This window comes from Microcebus murinus, chromosome 7, assembly GCF_040939455.1.
Source record: "Microcebus murinus isolate Inina chromosome 7, M.murinus_Inina_mat1.0, whole genome shotgun sequence".
In the NCBI taxonomy this organism is placed as follows: domain Eukaryota; kingdom Metazoa; phylum Chordata; class Mammalia; order Primates; family Cheirogaleidae; genus Microcebus; species Microcebus murinus.
This window is the reverse complement of record NC_134110.1, coordinates 17,130,731-17,151,344: the sequence shown is the minus strand read 5'-3', so window position 1 is coordinate 17,151,344 and position 20,614 is coordinate 17,130,731. Positions and strand designations below refer to the sequence as shown.

At 43.2% G+C, this 20,614-nt stretch overlaps 1 protein-coding gene and 1 pseudogene across 4 annotated transcripts in view; one reads left to right on the top strand and one right to left on the bottom strand.

Moving 5' to 3' along the window:
• Positions 1–20,614, bottom strand: part of LRRK1 (leucine rich repeat kinase 1) — a 135,313-nt gene that overhangs the window by 61,468 nt on the left and 53,231 nt on the right. For all 4 annotated transcript variants that reach the window (XM_076004818.1, XM_012764580.3, XM_076004817.1 and 1 more), the window contains 2 exons: positions 19,826–20,005; positions 19,271–19,419 (listed from right to left, as the gene is read on the bottom strand). In XM_076004818.1, the coding sequence (XP_075860933.1) occupies positions 19,271–19,419; positions 19,826–20,005 (329 nt within the window). The remainder of the gene's footprint in view (positions 1–19,270; positions 19,420–19,825; positions 20,006–20,614) is intronic.
• On the top strand, positions 9,093–10,123 carry LOC105871284 (geranylgeranyl transferase type-2 subunit beta pseudogene; annotated as a pseudogene).

Genomic DNA, 20,614 nt, shown 5'->3' with positions numbered 1-20,614 from the left:
ACATAATATATAAAAATAGAACTTTGACCTACAACCTGCAGCAACCTGTGCAGGAAACCAACCCCTTATCTATAATAAACAGCCCGGGAAGCCTCCTGCTGTTAAAGCAGGCTTGCAGGAGGCCAGATTGTCATCTCGAGTAACAACCCAGGAATAGTCCAAAATGGCCAGGACTTGATTAATAACTGATAGATTCCCTAATTTTTATTCCTGCTTTCAATTTGAGACCAGAGAGAGCCACCTATGCACTCCTAACCAATGCCATAGGAGGCCCAGCTCACAGCCTCCAGCCAGGGTACCCCCCCACCCCCCAGGCCTTCCCTTTGTCCTATAAAGCCTTCCCACTGCTCTGCCTGCCTTTGGGTCTCTGCCACATGCAAGCGACTCCCCTGCTACTGAAGGCCAGCGTAAACAGCCTGGCTTTTCTCATCTGGTTGGTCTTCGTTTATTTCCACAAGAGGGAGTCAGAATGGCCAGCAGTTTGCTGGGGTGGGGAGTGGAAGGGATCTGGTTAAATACATGTAAGCAGGACTTTTTTCTTCTTCATTCTCAAAGAATTCTGGGCTCAATTAGGTTTCTGGGGAGAGGAAATCTGCTCTTTGGTCTGTTTCTCCAAAGTAACTGGAAATCCGTATTGAAAAATTAGAGGAGCAGAAATATAAACAAAGATTAGTGCTTTGCAAATGGAAAAATGTAACAACCCTGCAGAGGCGGCGGGAAAGGCACCAATAATGTGGGTCGTTTGCCTTTGGAATTGCAGCAGTTGACAGATGGCCCTGTCTGGCCACTAGATGGCGGTGTTTGCCTTGTCGCTATCTCCACCTGACCCAAATCCTGGCGCTTGGAAAGGCTGAGTCTATATTCTCTCAAAGCTCTGGTCTTTGTGTCAAGGGGACGAAGGATTCTGTCTGTCTCTCCAGGTGTCTGGATGAAGAGGGACAGACGGGCAACGGTGTTACTGGATCTAGGGTCAAGAAAGTGGAATCATAGTCGCAGCTGATTTTCTAAAGACAGTATTTTTAGACAAGTTCCCTGGGCCTGTTTTATTGTTACTGTTTCCCCCTCTACATTTTTATTTTTTGAAAAATTTTAAAAGCTGCAGAAAAGTTGAACTAGGACGCAGTGAATATTCATACACCCTTCACCTAGACTCATCAATTGTTCGTATGTTGTCACATGTGCTTTCACTCCTTTTTCTCTACCCACACATGCAAATAGGAACACTTTCTATTTTTTGCTGAATCATTTACATGTAACTTATACATCATGACACTTCACCCCTAATTACGTCAGCACATATCTCAGAAGAACAAGAATATCTTCATACGTGACAACCATACCATCATTTTCAAGAAACATAACATTAGTACAACATTAAGCCCACAGTCTACATTCAAATGTTCCCAGTTATCTCAGAAATGTCTTCTATAACTAATTTGCATCCTGATTCAGAGTCCCGTTGAGAATCGCACACAGTTGTCATGCCCCTTTACTTTTCTTTCAACTAGAGAGTCCTCGTGCCTTTTAATGTCTGTTTGACATTGGCAAAGAGACAGTAAATACAGAGCTGTGTCTGATCAATGGGCAGAGAAGCAGTGACACCCCAGTAGTGAGTGAGGAGCACACCTAACACCAGATCTTGGTTCCTAAATACCAGCTTCCACTAAGGGGAATCAGGGCTTGCGCTCGGAAAGTTCCAGAGGAGACTGAAGCATCAAATGTCTATTTGACATTGGCAAATAGACTGAAATGCTTTCCAGTCATTCTTGTTTTATAGAATATCCCATAGTCTCAATTGATTCAATTGTTTCCTAAAGTTCAGATTCGAGTAAACTATTTTTGGCAGCGATCTCGGAGACCATGCTAATTCCTTCCCACAGAATCCGGCCAGGGGACACCCGATGTCGGGTTACTCTACTGCCGGTCATGCCCTGTTTGGTCCTTGGTTAAGGAGGTGTCTGTGGGATCTCTCCTTCGTAACGGCACGTTATCCCCTCTGTGATGAGTAAGCAATCTGTGGGGCAGTAATCTGAGACTAGGTGACTACTCTGTGTTCCTGTGTATTTCACCCAGTGGGTTTAGGAATCCACTGCTGATCCTGGCCTGGGTCAATTAGTACAATCACAGTGACAGTTGCAAAGTGGTCATTTTTCTAAAACTACTGTTCTGTCTACATGGATTTCCTGGCATTCTCTGTACAGAAGAGTGTCTCCTTCCCCTTTAAGTATCACTATGAACTCATGGATCTTTTTTTATTCCAAGTATTTTTTTTTTTTTTTTTGAGACAGAGTCTCACTTTGTTGCCCAGGCTAGAGTGAGTGCCGTGGCGTCAGCCTGGCTCACAGCAACCTCAATCTCCGGGGCTCAGCGATCCTACTGCCTCAGCCTCCCGAGTAGCTGGGACTACAGGCATGCGCCACCATGCCCGGCTAATTTTTTGTATATATATTTTTAGTTGGTCAATTAATTTCTTTCTATTTTTGGTAGAGACGGGGTCTCGCTCAGGCTGGTTTTGAACTCCTGACCTTGAGCAATCCGCCCGCCTCGGCCTCCCAAAGTGCTAGGATTACAGGCGTGAGCCACCACGCCCGGCCTATTCCAAGTATTTTAATTCTTCATTATTACTGTTTCTTTTGATGCCCACGTCACCCTTAATTTGTCTAGAGGAAGTCCCATCTAGGGGGCTCCTGTGTTCCTTTGGCATACTCCTAACACTTTGAGGGTGCTTCCTTACTTCCTAAAAAAACAAGATGCTTCAGTCTCCTCTTGAACTTTCCGAGCCCAAGCCCTGATTCCCCTTAGTGGAAGGTGGTATTTAGGAACCAAGATCTGGTGTTAGGTGTGCTTCTCACTCCCCCCTGGGGTGTCACTGCTTCTCTGCCCATTGATCAGACACAGCTCTGTATTTAGCCTGAGAGCATTCTGATGCTTCCAATTCAAACCCAGCCACATGGGTTTTTTCCTAATCTTTCCATAATTCATAATTACATCACTCTTCATGTTGCTATTGCTGCTTTTAATATGTTAAACAAGTGGTTTGAACAAGATGATGTCTCGGTCACTTCTGGACCCAGGATTCTTTTCTGGCTGGTGGTCCTGCCAAAGGACTGGTGGCCTCCCATGGGGATGCTTAGGGTGAGCATGACAGTCGGCCCAGCAACAGACTGAGGGAGGTCGGCATGCAGCCTTCACAATGCCAAGTCAAAGGAGGCCTGGCCGCCCCTCCTTCCTAGACTCACAGAGACACAACCAGGTCTTGGGGATCTGTGGACTCATGGATTCCATAGACCCATAGGGCCAGGCAGCTGGAACACAAAGCCAATGTGTCCAGGTTACAATCCAACTCTGTCCCCTTACCCTGTGTGGCCACTATGGTCATTTGATATCCAATGATTTGGACCCAAACTGAAACAGCAGCCAAATGTAAGGTGAAAGGAAGCTGGTTTTGGTTTTGACTTTGATGGCAAATATTAGGCATCTATTGAAAGTCATATAAATAAAACTCTGCAGCACCTTCAAAAATAAAACAACAGAAAAGAGATTGTTACTGTGATAACCAATTGTGGTACAAATGAACTAGGCATGCTTGGGATCGGCTCAGATGTTGCTGTCCCTACAATGGCAACCTCCTCCCTGACACCTCCTCCATGTCCTCTGAGCTGGAGCTGCAGCCCTGAACTGCATAAGGAGTGGGGCTCGGCCTCTGGCTGCTTAACTAACTCCGTGAGGGTCCTGGGCAAGTCGCAGGGGAGGTGGGCAGTTTCTTAGGCTCTGTCCAGCACAAGTCCCTTTATATTAATATTAACCTCCCTACTGATTCTGTGTGGCACTGACCCAGCCCAACGGTTATCTCCCCTGCTGCCACCAGCAGCATGACCAACCAGAGCCTGGACCACAGCCCTCTGACCCCAGTGCAGGGCCCTACCTGGCTGCCTCTGTGGCTCACCATCTCACCACCACGCCCACTGCGCAGCAGACACTAAGTAAATATTTGTTCACTGAAGAGAATCAAGCCACTGAGACCTGCCACCTGTCAATTCTGCAACACCTCTCACCTGATCAATCATCCTAAAATACTGAGGTCTGCTCAAAACCCTTCGGCCTCTCCCACTCCCACTCAGCCTTCTGCAGAGCATCCAAATTCCTTCTGCTGCAGCCCCACACCTCTCCAATCCACCCTAAACCCCCTTCCCAACTTTATGTCTCCCTGACTCCTCCACCACCTCTCCCACCCACCCAGAGCCATGGCCGATCCATAGAGACACCCTCCGCAATGTTGCTGGCACGTGGTTTGAGGGAGTAATTTGTTCTAGGTAAAAAAAATGGAGGTGGGGCACATTCCCAGAGCAGGGCATTCAAGGCCAAGGAGAAACTGCCATCAAAGCACAGAAACTGCCTGTTCACAAATGAACCACAGGGCTCAAAAAGTGGGCCCAGCACTGACATTTGTAGGAAGGCTCTGGGGGCCAAGAGGCGTGGCCTCCTTGGTAAGTGACTGGCCCATGTATCACAGCAGCTGCAGGGGCTCTCCCTGGATTGTGGGTTGTTATGGTGACAGAAAGGGCCGATACAGGAGGAAATGTGGAAAATATGAAGTGAGCTAGGCCTGGAGCTAACAGCCCTGAGAGCTGGCCTCCTCTGGATGGTGGTGTGGTGAGGCCAGCAATGGACCTGAGATTCTGCAGATGGGACAGGTCTCTGCACTATGTCCTGAAACCATGATGAAGGGGAAACACTCTCCCTCTCACCTCTGCACCCTGCTCCATGTCTTCTCTGCTGGAATTCATCACCCCCTCCCTCCCATCTAAGTCCTATTACTCCTGAAAGCCCTGGGTCCGAGCATGTTACCATAATATACCAGGGATGCCATCTTGTTTAACTTGTGCTTGACCATTCAGCAATGTTTCCTTGGGTGTTGTTATTTGTAAACCGTCCAGTCAGGCATGGGGTGATGTGAAGACGCAGGTGCTGCAGATGGAACCAACACTCAGGGAGTTTATGGTTCAGAGGGAAGAGCTGCGTGTGTGTGTGTGTGTGTGTGTGTGTGTGTGTGTGTGTATGTGTGTGTGCCCGTGTGTTTGTGTGTACCCATCTGTCTGCCCTAACACAAAGGTTTCTTGATCTTCATGGACAGAAATGAGCCTTTGATAGTGACCGCTCAACCAAGAACGAAACCTCCTGTGCTTCTTCTGGGGGGGATTGCTCTATCGGGAGAAAATTACCAACAAGAAATGAATGGCTGTGTGTCCCACTGCCTTCCCTAGACATGAGGAAGAGGAGGAAGCAGATGCTGCCACTTCCTAGAGCTTTTCTAGGTCTAACCCCCACTGAGTTTCTGCAGGACTGACGTCTGATAAACCGAAGCCCAGAGAGAAGTGGTAAAAAGCAGAAGTCCGGAAACATGACAACGCACTTAGAATACAGACTTGCTTGTGAAATATTTCTGGGCTAGATGGAGGTTGAAAACCATCCAAGGTTTCTACCTGGTCTTGGGTTGGTTTGAAAATTTTGATTAACAGAAGTAATTTTCTTTTTGGTACATAGAGATTACAGGGTGTCCAGGTGTTCAAAAAAGGGCAGAGAGAAAGGAGAAAGAACACACCGGTTAAGATGTCCATACATTTGACATGGAAACTGAGCCTAGCAAGCCCTGAAGTCCTCATTACTCAGTTGTGTTTAGCCCAGGCAGAATTGCAATAAACAAGGTTCTGAGGGAGCGAAGCCAGTGATTGTATAATCCGGTCCATGAAGACTGAGCTGCACAATCAAAGACAGCTGGCTGCGGAGACTCCCCCAATTCAACAGAGCGGTGGTTAGGCACGCCCACCCCGGCGCGGACAGATGGAGAATGTGCTCGAAGAATGTTTGTCTTCGAGCAGGATCCCTTTAAATTTCAGGCCAAATAAAAAGAAGCACCACTTTCCCCAGAAGGCACAGTGTAATGATTTCAGAAACTTGTTTTCCCAGGCAGTGGTAGTGGCCTGGCTTGTTTCAAGAAGGATTAGATGTATTTAAGGGCGACTGGTTCATCACAGAGAGTGAAGTGCAAGAAAGGTCTCCTTGACCGGTGATGGAGGCTGCAGTCCAGGAGGGCAATCAGCACTTTTACACATGCTTCTTGGTGACACTAGCCATAAAATGTCACAGTGAAAGAGGCACCAGGGCACAATGACATCTCTTATGCTTTTATGTCAGTGCAACTTTATGGCTGAAGAGAAAAATTGTTAAATGAAGAGCTGGAGTCCACAGTGCCTTTAGCCTGGCTTGGAACCTCAGCAGACGCAGGCTGGCAACCTGGCCCAGTGCAGACACAGAAAAGGATTCTCGGCTCACGTGACATGTACACAGGTGTGTCTCGCTTTGATTTTGCGGGGTTGAGAGCAGCCTGGCCAGACTGAAGCTCTAATGTTAGTCCTTGCTAGGTCTCTACCCGCCCCACAATGCGGATTCAAAGTTCTTCTTCCTGGGTTCCCAACTCCTTGTTCCTGTCAGTTGGTTGGAGCTTCACTTATGGCTAATTGAGGAAGAATCATCCCTCCTGAAGACTGTAAATCCCTTGAGGGACAGACTACAGATCAGTGACAGCAGAGACTGACACAAAAAAGGCAGTTAACAGATGTCTATTCAATTAAGACACACATGTTAAAATAGGGGGGAAATACATTAGAAAATTCTAGAATTTATCAATTCTTGGCATATAAACTCCAAATCTTTTTTTTAATAGTTAGACAAATATGCCTGGGATGGTGGCTTCTTCTTGTTGAATCAGCCAGTAAGACAAGAGCTACATTCTGCTATGCAAAGGAACAATAAGAAAAACCAAACAACCAGAGAAGCTGCAAAATCAAGGGGTCTAATCTAAAACAAACAGACTCACTCAAGGGTCTGAAGAACATGCCAAAAGAAAAACAAAGATGCTCAGTGACAGCATCTGACAGCTCAACCCGGCCACCTGAGTGATGCCAAGGACTGCAGAAGGGAAGAGATGACAGCTGCAGACAGCAGTCTGCGCACCAAGCTGGGGGTAACTTCAAGCCTGCAAATGTTCTCTGGGAGCCCAGACCTCCAGAAGGGGTCCTGAGAGACAGGGATTCTGCAACAGAATCGGCAACGCTGGAGACAGCAGCTCCGTCCCAGCCTGCCTGTGCAGCAACTGCAACAGCAGAACAAGAACAGATTGTGCCTCATTTTTCCCCTAGCAGAAATCCTCAGTGCATGTCTTCTATACACCTGCTTCTCAGGTCCCTGCACTCTGGTGGAGACAGACTCTCACGAAGAGAGGGGACATTTTAAATGCAAGGATAAGAAAAACACTGTACCTTGACTGGCACATAAGGTGGCCCTTGGTGGGTGGACCCAGGCCAAGGGCAATGGAGTGATGGCTGCAAGGATGGAGTCCCTCCAAAAAGATATAAAGTCCCAACCCCCTGTGACTCAGAATGGGACCTTAACTAAAAATAGAGATTATATCTTTACAGAGATAATCAAGTTAAAATGAAGTTATTAGGGGGGCCTCAGCCAATGTGACTGGTGTCCTTATAAAAAAGGAGAAGTTTGGACACAGAGGCAGACACGTGCAATGGGAAGGGCCACGTGGCTGCACCTCCAGGCCGAGATTGCCAAGGTTGCCAGCAGCCACCGCAAGCTGGCAGAGGCCAGGAAGGGCCCTCCAGAAGGAACCAACCCTGCCAACACCTTGATCTTGGACTTCTAGCCTCCGGAGCTATGAGAGACCACATTTCTCTTGCTTCAAACCACTCCGTTTCTGGTACTTTGTCATGGCAGCTGTAGGAAATGCATACAGACGGTAACGAGTCAAGTGAAGACAGAAGCAGCCCAGACCTGAGAACCTGGAATATTCCTTCAACAGAGGACCCACGGATTAAAAAGGAAAAGAAAGAAAAGCCAAAAAAAAAAAATGCCTGCTGACATAAGTAGATTAGAATTGTAATTTTAAAAGCTAATGAAAATGACAGAAAAATCAGCCATTAAATTATGGGAAAGCCCATTAGCATTGTATGGTGTAAAAGGAGAATTTTACAAAGGGCTTGAGAATAAACACTACAGGGAGTGAGTAAGGGAGATAAAGAAAGGGGAGCACAGTTTCCTTCCAATCTTGAGAAGTTTTACTCAGTTAAATGACTGAACGAGAGAATAAAATGAAATCAGTTCTGACAAAAGCATGTCTGCTAAAGGTATTGTAAATATCAGACTTAGTAGTGGTTAGCTGCCAATATAATACCAAACAAACAAAGAAAGGAAACATTGCCATAGAAACCAGATAAATGAGAAATGGAAGTGCAAAAATAACTTACAAGATAATGCTTCTGGTCGTATATTAAACAGTCAACACACAACAATGTGTGGCTATCGGGGCCCAATCGAGCCCAGACTCTGCAGGAGAACAGTCTGGAAGTTGAGCTGTGATCAGAGGTTAACACCTTCCTGGCAACTCCTTGCAGTGCACACGAAGCGCTTTCGTGATCATGTTTTCAATGGACTCTCACGGTAACCTTATCAAGGGGGCAACAACTTGCACAAAAAGAACCTCAGGCAGGTATGAGATTGGGATTGCAATTCGGATGCCCGGTGCTCAGTCTGCTTCCCTTGCTACCGTACGCTGTGGAAGAGTCAGCCCAGCAACTCAAAGGCGTTAGGAGAGAGAACCAAGGCAGCTCGATAGCAATACAAGACAAACAACCACAACCCCAAAATACAACTATGCCAAAATCTTTATGTTCCAATATAGGGCAAAACAGGTAAAAGAAACATGAATGAAAATGTAAAAAAATATTAATAGAATATGATGGATCAAATATGCAAAGAATGAGTAGAAGAGTTGTAAAGCTACACACTATGATAACATTGGGAGACCACCAAATAGTATGGCAAGAGAACACATTCTGCTTTCAAACAGACGTGACTCTTCCATATAAATTGATTAAATTTTGAGATATGAAGGAAAGCAAATAAAAAAGGCAAGCTTCCTATATGTCTTATCCCTTATCCTATGTAGCTTATGCCTGGACAAAGGCAAAGAAAAGGAGGGAATCACGATAAAAGGGAGGATTAAAGGTGTCCGATTGTCTGGATGTTAAAACATACTCTTTCCTTTCGTTCGTAGACATGGGCACGCCACAGAAAGATGTTATTATCAAGTCAGATGCACCCAACACCCTATTATTGGAGAAACATGCAGATTATATTGCGTCCTATGGCTCAAAGAAAGATGATTATGAATACTGCATGTCTGAGTATTTGAGAATGAGTGGTATCTATTGGGGTCTGACAGTAATGGATCTCATGGGACAACTTCATCACATGAATAGAGAAGAAATTTTGATATTTATTAAGTCATGCCAACATGAGTGTGGTGGAATAAGTGCTAGTATTGGACATGATCCTCATCTTTTATACACTCTCAGTGCTGTCCAGATTCTTACTCTGTATGATAGTATTAATGTTATTGACGTAAACAAAGTTGTGGAATATGTACAAAGTCTACAGAAAGAAGATGATTCTTTTGCTGGAGACATTTGGGGAGAAATTGATACAAGATTCTCTTTCTGTGCAGTGGCAACTTTGGCTCTATTGGGGAAGCTTGATGCCATTAATGTGGAAAAGGCAATTGAATTTGTTTTATCCTGTATGAACTTTGATGGTGGATTTGGTTGCAGACCAGGTTCTGAATCTCATGCTGGGCAGATCTATTGTTGCACAGGATTCCTGGCTATTACCAGTCAGTTGCATCAAGTAAATTGTGATTTACTTGGTTGGTGGCTTTGTGAACGACAGTTACCCTCAGGTGGACTCAATGGAAGGCCAGAGAAGTTACCAAGATGTATGTTATTCATGGTGGGTATTGGCTTCCCTAAAGATAATTGGAAGGCTTCATTGGATTGACAGAGAGAAGTTACGTAGTTTCATCTTAGCATGTCAAGATGAAGAAACGGGTGGATTTGTGGACAGGCCAGGAGATATGGTGGATCCTTTTCATACATTATTTGGAATTGCTGGATTGTCACTTTTGGGAGAAGAACAGATTAAACCTGTTAGTCCTGTTTTTTGCATGCCTGAAGAAGTGCTTCGGAGGATGAATGTTGAGCTAGTGAGCTCAGCCTGAGCTAGTGAGCTAGATTCATTGAATTTGAGCTAGATTCAAAAGTTGAACAGTGTAGTTTTGCCATCTCAACATTTCTCTGTTTGACGTGCTTATCAAACTTAAGAACCGCTGTTAATACTTTGTATATTGTGTTAAATTAATTTCAGTAAATCATGTAATTATATATATTGTAAAATAAAGACCTGTATTTTATTTTCAAAAAAAAAATACTCTTTTCAATGATGCTTGGGTAGGAGAGAAAAACCAATACAACAGCGGAATATGTATTTAGAACAAAGAAAGCATCACAAGTCATGGAAAAGAGAACGTACAACTCTGATCATGGTCACAAAAAAGAAAAAGTGAAAGATAATAAACTAGCCCTGACCCACTTAGAATGGAAGGCTAAAAGAAGGCAGGAAAGTAAAAATAGTTAGGCTAGAATAGAAAAATCAAAATGCAGTACAAACAATAAAGTTGATAAATAAAACCAATTCATGAGTCTTTGAAAAAATACTACAATTGATAATCAATTGACTACATTAAAAATAAAAGGAAACATACTGCAATAACTTGGGAGTGAAAATATCAATAAAACCACCAATACAAAAGCAACGTTTAAATTATGGGAGATGTTGTCCTTAGCCAGAGCTCACAAACCAAATAACTATGTTGAAATGTAAGATTTACTTACCAAAATAAAAATTCACAAAGTGACACGGTAAGAAAAAAAACAAAAATAATTTATGAAACAAACAAATAAGGAAAATAACTGAAGAATCATCCCCAAAAGGCTCCTAATTCAATATAAATTGCTTTCAATCAAAACTTTTAAATAACAAATAGTTCCTATGTTATATAAATAGTTCCTTAATACGGGACTCACTTCATTTTATGAGTCAAATCCAGTTATTTTGCAAGGACCATTAACATTCCAGGCCACTTACGTGAATGTACACAGATACAAAAACTGCAACAAAATATTCTTTAATAGAATACAACAACTAAACTCAAATATTTAAGTTCTGTGGCCAGGTAGGGGCTACACAAAGAAAATAGCATGGTGGTAAACTAGGGAAAACCATAGCACCTTCTGTCAAAGAAAGGGAACACAGTGATCCTTCTTCTAATCGTCTGAAGGCCAAAAGGTGTGTTTAGTAAAATTCACAACTTTTTCTTCGCTAAAGTTCTTAAAAATAGGTAAAGAGATTTTTTTTAAAAAGAAAATCAACATTGTACTTCCTCCCATAGTATTTTAATAATTCATTTTAAAAATATGAAACTTATAAGAAACCTCCCATCACTAGTTCCAACTTAGGAATTTTGCCAATAGCAATTTAAGAGAGAAATAAAAGCAAGAAATAAAAATACTACATCTGCAGTTAACACATTAACTGCTACATGAGTTGTATTTAACTCACGCTTGTTTTGAGTCTGGGGCCTTGTGAAGCATATGTAAGCATATGGCTTGTGGAAATCTTACTTGTTGATATTCTTATTGTTACAATTAATGCTGACAATTCAATTGCATACAACTCATGCAACAGAAAATAAAAAGTAACAAAATTTCCATTAAATTAGAAAGGATTGTTTCATTTTCAAAGTTTTTATTCTATTTTTATAATAAAACACCATGACCCCAAGGAAAAAAATTTTTTTCTAGTATCGCAGTCAATGTGTTAACTAAGCTACTTAACTTACTTTTGAGAGAATCCTCAGTTTCCTCAATTTTTAAATAAAGACAAAACTTCTACCCAACAGAATGGTGTAAGAGATTAAAATAGAATGTTTGGCAGAGTACTTTTTTAGCTATGAAGTCCTATGTAAACGGAAGGGAGGTTTTTGCATATAAAATTTCCAACCATCCACCCACTCATTCATTTATCCATCCACCCATCCATCCACACACCCATCCACCCACCAATGTAACCACATCCATCCATCCATCCATCCAACTAGCCGTCCATGCAACCATCTATTAATCCTGTTCCAGGCCCTGCACTGAGAAGCAAAGACACAGTGAGCATAAGTGGCCAAGGTCCTTGCTTTTGGGAAGTACCTAGTGAAGTGGAGGAACTGACATTAAATAAGATGTCACTCAGACCATCAGACAATCCAAACTTTTCTATGTGTTATGAATAAATCAGACAGGAAGCTCTGAGAGATATAAGGGGGGGTGGAGCAAGAGGAATGACAAGGCCTACAGATGAAGGAAGGCCTTCTTGAGGCTGCTATGTGGGGATTTTCAGGGTGTCTTGGGGTCCAGGAGCAGCAGTGTGCTGAGTGCTGAGGAGGTAGGCTCACTTCTCCCTGGCTAGATGGGGTCCACCTGTTGGGATAACATGGACAGAACAGTCTCTCCCTGCTACTGCACATGTTGGTTTCTTTCCCCATTCCTTCTTATCATAAATACCAATGCTCTAGTCATCTTTGTGGCAATCACTATTTCTTTTGAATTATGTCCTAGAGGTATCTTTCAGAAAGGAAATACCACATGCAGAACAGTACACTGGCCGAAAAGAGTTTTACAGCTTTTGTCACATGATGCCAATTACTTTCCGCATATATGGAACCAATGTACAGTGCCAGCAGCAAGACATTGGTATGCCCGTTGCTCTACAGCCCTGCCAAGTGTCTTACTCAGCGTGCATATTTATTTTTGCTAGTTTAATAGGTGTGTGACAGTACTTTCAAGTTGTTTTAATTTGAATTTCTGTAATTGCCAATAAGGCTGTATTTGTTTCTGTGTGACGGTTTACTGTCTGTGTTTTCTTACATGGAAATTAACTGTTCATTTCTCTCAACTTCTTATCTGGTGGAATCTGTGAGCAATGTGGCAGCCAGAGTGAGGGCCTGGCCTGGTCACTGCTGAGTCCCAAGCAACGAGCAGGTGATCTATAAACACTGAATTAAATCCAGCCATCAACTGACAAAGAATTGCATCAATGATCTATTTTGGATTTAAGTGTTTATCAGTTCTTGTTTTCAAATATTTTTATTGCCTTTATTTCTCTTTATATTACATTTTGGTATAAATAATTTTGCTTTAATATTTAAACATATTCATAATTCTGGTTATATATCTTCATGTATCTTTAAAATCAAAATACAATAATTTCCCTTTTATTGCTGGGATAAATATGCTTTTAAATATATGTATCTATAGATATATTTATTCTGTTGAGTTTTCAATGCTTAACTGTAACGTGTCTGGAATCTGTTTGCATCATAATGTATCTAAATCTCTGTGCTGATATCCAACAGTTCCAATGACATTTGATAATGTTTCTTATTCTTTTTCTTGTTAGTTTCTCATGTAACTTCAAATAATAGTTTTACTATTTCTGCATGTCTATTTTATTAATAGTTTTCTCTGTTGTTAGCTCAATACAAATGGTTTATATAATTGCTGCTTTGGAGTATGTGTTAAAATCTAGTAGGACAAGATGAACACCTGTTTGGAAAATTGTGGGGTGTTCTTGCTCACTTATTCAACTGCGTGATCCTGGTTGTCCATTCCCAAGGTCTGTGAAGTGCTTGCCATGCCTGTGGATAGTGTCCCAGTTGTGAGCCTATTCCACAGGGACAGCATATGAACAGAGGATGAGGGCAGGGAATGATCTTGTATTTGAAACTAGAGGAAATAGACACACATGTAGAAGAATGGGCTGAATTCCTCACCAGGGCACAAGAAAAGTGGAGTTGGTGGAAAGACGCCTAGCACAGTCCTGAGCTGGCTTTTGTGACTTTCAGGGGGCAGGCGAAGGGCTTTCTCTTCCACTCACATAAGTGAGTGTTGAAAAGGCCAGGCCCTAGGAAGCCCAGGTCCACGCCCCAGCACTGCCTCTCACCCACAGGGCCCTTGCTGGTCCAGAGACTTAATTCTGGGAATGCCAATGCCCACATCTGCTCCATGCAACAGTTGCACCAGCTGGGAGGAGGGCATGAGGTACCAAGATAGTGGCAGTGTATGTGAAAGTGCTTTGGAAAGCATAATACTCTTGAATAAAAATCTTTGCACCAACTATGAGGCCAGACCTAGGATAAGGACATTCCTCAGAGGCCTGAGGTGTCCCAGGGCCATCGGGCACCCTCATGAGCACACAGCCCTCGCTCTGCTGACTCCTTCAGCAGCTCACAAGGCCCCATAATGGCAGAGAGGCCACAGTGCTGCCTCCTACCCTCTCTGAGCATCCCGCAAATGCAAATGCTCAGACCCACCAGATCACACGCGGGGAAGTGCCCACTTTAGCTCCGAAAATGTGCAGCTAGATGTCCGTGCTCAGGCACCAACACAGGGTGGGTCACCAGGAACTTTTAAGCTATTAATACATAAGCCAGCACTGATCCGAAAGGTAATAATAACGTTAATAATAATAGATGACCTTTTCTCTTTAGGTTAGCTGCCAGACTTGAAATCATTAGAGACTTTTAAAAGGAAATTAACAATTTCCCCCACTGGGTTGTTTGAAAGTTAATTTCGGCTCTTGTCTGCTTCCAACATTTAAAACAGCCCCAGCGAGCCCTCCCACCTGGCCCTCTACCTGCTGAACAGGGCTGAACATCATGGTTATTCTGGGACCCGACTCGGCTTTTCCTGGCATTTCTGAGTTTTCCTGCTCCGTTCTGGGTGTGACAACATCAAAGCATTAAGCTATTTCTTATGGCAACGCAGCTAAACACTGACAGGATGTTCAGCATGAACACAGGCCATCTCATGAGACGTTTCAGGAGTTTGGCAGCTTTAAGAGCAGCACTGCGCAGCCAGGGAAATGGCTTAGCCAGGGCTGACTTGACTTCACTTTTGTTCTCTTAAAAGTGTGTCTGAGCAGTCCCGACCATGCGGTGCAGCCCCTGGAACCTTCCTTAACTAAACACCAACAAAACCCAAGCAGCAGCCGCTGCCAGTGGAGAACAAACCGGGCTTCTCTGCACTTCCCCGCCTGCAGGCAGAGATGGATCCTGGCAGCCTGAGAACCAGGCGATGCTCGACCCAGAAACATGCAGGAGGCTGCTGTGCCCGGACTAGCTGTGGCTGCCACACAGGCAGCTACTACCTTAATAAATACGGCAGGACTGGTGGGGGAAGCAGAGCACAAACACAAAGAACAGCATGGCACATGGATGACCTCCCTAAAATGTCACTGCATGGCCTGGGAATACCTGCTGCACCAGCACTAAAGGCAACAACCGATGTCACATGTGCCCCGGTGGGACTGTTGCTTCGACAAGGTCACTGCCGTGAATCATAGCAAAATCAGGTGTGTTTTCAGGCCATGGATCATGTCAGCAAAACACTCCCCTCGTCTAATATTCTGAACCAAAAAAGTCAGCTCAGTCCCGCCTGGATACCTAGAGAGGTAAAAGTACTTACCTCCGGCTCCTGAGCCATGGTTCTTCCCAATGACCGGAAACCCCTCCGGGCTACCCTCCCTCTCCTGTCTTCTGCCAGGAGCACCGATGGAATGTGCTTTCCCAGGTTAGAGATCACGGGGGCCAGCCAGACACACCCATTCCAAGGTACTTGTCTTTGAAATTAACTTGAACGATAAAAATACCATCTGCTTTGGGGAAGCCCAAGGAGTTCTTATGACTCAGGCTGTGCTGAAATTTCATTTCCTCTTCTAATTCTACCCAGTAGAGCCAAGGATAGGAACAGCAACATTGTTTTCCTTTGGTTCTCATTCACAAAATGCAATAGTCACTTCTGTGCTCTTTGCCAATCTTAGTACATGTAGCAGGAGTTACCCTGCAGAAAAGATCACAGACAGGGACACCAACCATTTCTGCTTTTAGCTATAGGTCAAGAAAATGGAAGCTACTAGCTCTTAACTTTGGCTGTACATTGTGGAGAACTGTTAAAACCCCCCATGCCAGAGCCCACCCCACAGATTCAGATTTAATAATCAGTGCAGGGTGTGGCCTGAGCATCAGGATTTCAAAAAATTCCCAGGGATTCCGACGTGCAGAAAAGGGTGAGAGTCACTTGTTTACGTGCCACCTGGGAAGTACGGTTTAGGAATCAAGAAAAGGAGAAAGCCCTCTCTGGGCATCCGTACTGTTTAATACTGATTGTTCGTGGGCAAGTAACATAATGTCTTTATACCTCAATGTTTTCATCTGTAAAACAGTTTATAGTCCCTGCAGTTCTTATTGAGGAGTTCTGAGGATCAAAGAATGTAACAGAGTGCATGAAAAAATACCAAGCACTATATAAATGGAAGGGCTAGGTGATCATTATTTCCTTTTGCAGTGTGAGCCTAATAATAATATTAACTAACGTTTATTGAACACTTACTATGTGCCAGGCCCTGTGCTGACTGCACAGCTGGCCTCAACAGTAGAGATTATAATTATCCCTGTTTTACAACTGAGAAAACTAACCAAGGCACAGAGAAGTAACAATGTACAGGAAGTAGAATATTAGTATTCATTAGAAACTAGGAAACCAGCAAGAATAAGGGCAGGGTAAAGAGGAAATAGCAATAAATATAATTTAAAAAGATGAAAAGAATACACCAATATGACAGATTCTATACAAATATAAAGTGGGTGGATTCCTCTTTCAAAAGACACACACTCAGAGGGAATTAGAAGCTCAGTATTGTTTGTAGAAAATACACCTAGGACAAAGAAACAAAGAAAACAACTGAAAGGTCTGAGAAAACATATCCAAAGTCAATGCAAAGAAAAAGAGGCCAATGTAGCTATCTAAAAAGTAGACAAAATTTCAAATACTGAGAAATCACAGGATAAAAATGGTTATTAGATATAATAAAAATAGGTACTGATGGCTTATAAAGCCATAAACCAGGTATATGAAGCAAAACCTTGTAGAAACATAAAAGGAATGAGATAAAAAAAAAAATCAGTGGAAGTGGAAAATAAATATATGTACTTCTATGCAGACATAGATGTTTATACACTTGTACATCTCTGTATCTGTGTATCTCTCTGTGTATATCTATATTTCAGATTCTGATAAAGAAAGCCAGCACAAATAAGCAGCACATAAAGAGCTTGAATAATGCAACTGATTAGAGAAATAATGCTAAAGTTAGAGAAAAAAGACAGAAATAAACAAATATTCAACTCAAGAAATCTGAAACAGAAGTACAACGGGTAACATCTGTTAGGCACTTACTATGTGCCAGGCATTGCTATTAGAATGTTACAACTATTCCCACGTTTAACTGTCAAGCACGCCCTGAGACAGCCACTTCATTGCTCTTTCTATTTTTCAGATGAGGAAATCAAGACACAGGGAAAGAAAGTACCAGAGGAAGGTGCTAGACCAGTAAAGCCTGGAGCCCAGATTAGAACAAGGAAGTCTCATGCCAGAGCCTCAATTAACTTCAACATTGTCAACAAAATACCCAAGAAAGAACATATGAAAAGGGGTTTAATAGAGATAAAAGCTAAAATCAATGAAATAACAAATAATTTTTAAAAAAAACCTAGCAAAGTCCTTGACTGGACCACTAAAATACATAAATTCTTGGCTGGTCTGATTCAGGAGGAAAAGTGAAACTATTCAACATCATAAATGTAGAGAGAAATATAGCTACTGATATAAAAGAAAAGAATTATAAGAAAAACATCAGTGTAACACCATGATGACGAATTCAAAAATCTAAAGGAAATGGATGATTTTCTACCAAAATATAATCTCCCAAACTGCACATAAGGGAAAGCAGATGACCTGAATTGACAAATGACTTCAACAGAAGTCTAATTCTTATATAACTAGGTACCACAAAAGAAAAGATGAACATATTTGCTTATATATGCTTACATCTTTGTTATTATTAAAGATAACAGAAAAGAATGGACTGGAAACAGACAAAAGAAAAATAATGGACTGGGAAAAATGTTGGCAACATATCTGTTAAACAAAGTCTTAAGAAATCCTAATGTACAAAAAGACCCAAAGTGAGAAACACAAAACGACCCTTTAGAAAAATAATCCACAAACATTAACAGGCAGTTCATATAAGGGGAATGTAAATAGTTCATGAACATATGGAAAGCTATTCAGTATCATTAACAATAAAAACACGGAATTTAAAACTAGGAAATATCACTTTCCCCCATCACACTGATAAAAACTAAAAGGCTTCAGGGTATCTAATGCTGGCCGAGGAGTGGGGACAGAGAGTCCCACATCTTGCTGGTGAAAATGTGAACCACCAGTTTTAGGGGGAAATGATTCCAAAGCAGTCCACTTTTAGGACTTTGATCTATGTAAGCAAATACACCCTAGCAAATCAGGCTATATTACAAGGGGTGGAAAACAGAAATAATCCACATGTCCACCCATAGGAGACAAGCTGAGTCAATTAAGCTACACTGATTTTGTAGATTGAAGGTACATATTTAAAAGAATGAGTTGTAGCCATATCGACTGATCTAGAGGAAGTGTATGATAAAACACTAAATTAAAAAAAAACTAAGTTGAAGATAACATAAATAATACAATACTATTTTTTTGTTATTTCAAATGGGAAATTAACCAAAACTAGACCCTTTCTAGGTTTATAAATAGCTTTGCCTATGGAGAGCTATGCAAAGATCCTTCCCAGGTGGCTAAATTATTTACTCTAAGGGGAGTAGATTCACAGTTTTTATTACATCTCTCAATTGTTTTCACTTGTTATAATAAGCACCTATAACTTTTGTAATTTAAAAATTTTGTAAAAGAAATTTTAAAAAGGAATTGCTAAAAACTATGGTTTCTTTACCCGATTTTGGGAAAAAGCCAAAGAAAACCTTGAGAAAGTATATGAAGTGTAGATTTCAGAGCGCACCCTGCCATGGCTTGAGTGTCCCCTGTAAAACTCATGTTGAAATGCAAGAGCCATTGTGATGATATTAAGCGGTGGGACCTTTAAGAAGTGACTGATTAGGCATCAGGGCTCTGCCCTCATGATGGATCCTTGCTGTTATCACAGGAGTGGGGGCACTATCTTGAGAGCGGGTTGTGCAGTTTGGCCCTCTCTTGCACACTGCCTTCTACCATGGGATGCTGGCACCGTGCTCCTGGACCTCTCAACTTCCAGAACCGCGAGCCAAATACATTTCTGTCTGTAATAAATTCCCCAGTCTGTGGATTCTGCTATGGCAGCACAAAATGCATGAAGACACACCCCACAGGCAGTGACTACTCACTGTTTTCCCCACGTAACTGCTGGGCAGGGCGCTGGCTTCGATGAAATACTTCCTGAGGAGATGTTTGCTGGGGTCAGGACTGTCCAGTAAAATGTAGGAGCAGAAATAGGCCCCGTGCCGAAGCAGGAATATGGCAATGTCTTCGTTCCCTAAAAGGACAAAAACAGAAAGCCAAGGGCGTTTGGACGCAGACAGCCTCGCAGATCCAACACGTGGAATGGAAACTGACAAGGCACTCGTCCTGGTGGCACCTCTCTCTTACTTCCCTGATGCAGCGAGTTCCTGCTAGCGGGAGAGTTTGTGTGGGACTCTGCCCTCTGGAGTGCCCCATACCACAGTGCCATTTGCCACAGCTGGTCCCTGTCACTGAAACCCCCTTGCAGGGACGAGTGAGGGCACAGATATTCTGATAACGAAACAGACAACAGGAGCTGCAAAGGCCTTCCACAGAAGTGATCTGAGAGCCAGGGGTGGGAGTGAGGACACGGCCCCACCTCTAGAAGCCACAGCTAGCAGCGTGGGCAGGCCCGGCTCGGGTAGGGTGGGAGGACCCACCTGACTTGATGGCCGCGTAGAGAGGCAAGCGCACGATGACAGGAAACTCGTTCTTTCTGACCGCGTAGCTCTCCGGGTCTGCCCCGTGCGTCAGGACCAGGAGCTTCACGATCCCCAGGTGCCCGCGCTGGCAAGCCAAGGCCAGCATCCAGTTCAGCAGCCGCTGGGGGCTGCAGGGGCCTGGCGGGAGAGGACGGGACAAAGGGGAAGTGCCACTGAAGGGTGCTGGTTGCTCCCGCTCTCATCTTCCCTTTGACCATTAATGAAACCGAGCTGTCCTGTTGCCAACTCAAAGTCGCTTCTGTGGGGTTGACAGTCCTTTCCGGAATAGTCCCTCTGAACTGCATGTGACATCTTTAATGCCAAGTGAAGAAAAGCAGAATTCGAAACAGCATGTACAGTGTGATCTTAGCTGAATATAAGTGGATGTGTGGAAATAAGACCAGAAAGAAGCACCCCAGGGTTGCAGTATCATATCTGGGCAGCGGGATTCTGAACATTCCCCACACCCCCTCCATGCCCCTGCCCCTGCCCTTGTCCCTCCCCTACAGTAGCATTATATACAGGAGCACGGACTTTGGAGACAGGCAGCTTAGGGTTAAAATATTTCAGCTGTGTGATTTTGGACAAATTTCTTAATCCCTCGGTGCCTCAGTTTACCCTTCTGTAACATGGGAATAATAACCTCCATCCTCCCAAGTTTACTGTGAGGATTACATAGCATAAAGTATACTGAGTGCTGGGATCAATAAATCCTAATGTCATTACATTATTAGAGTACTAGCACTT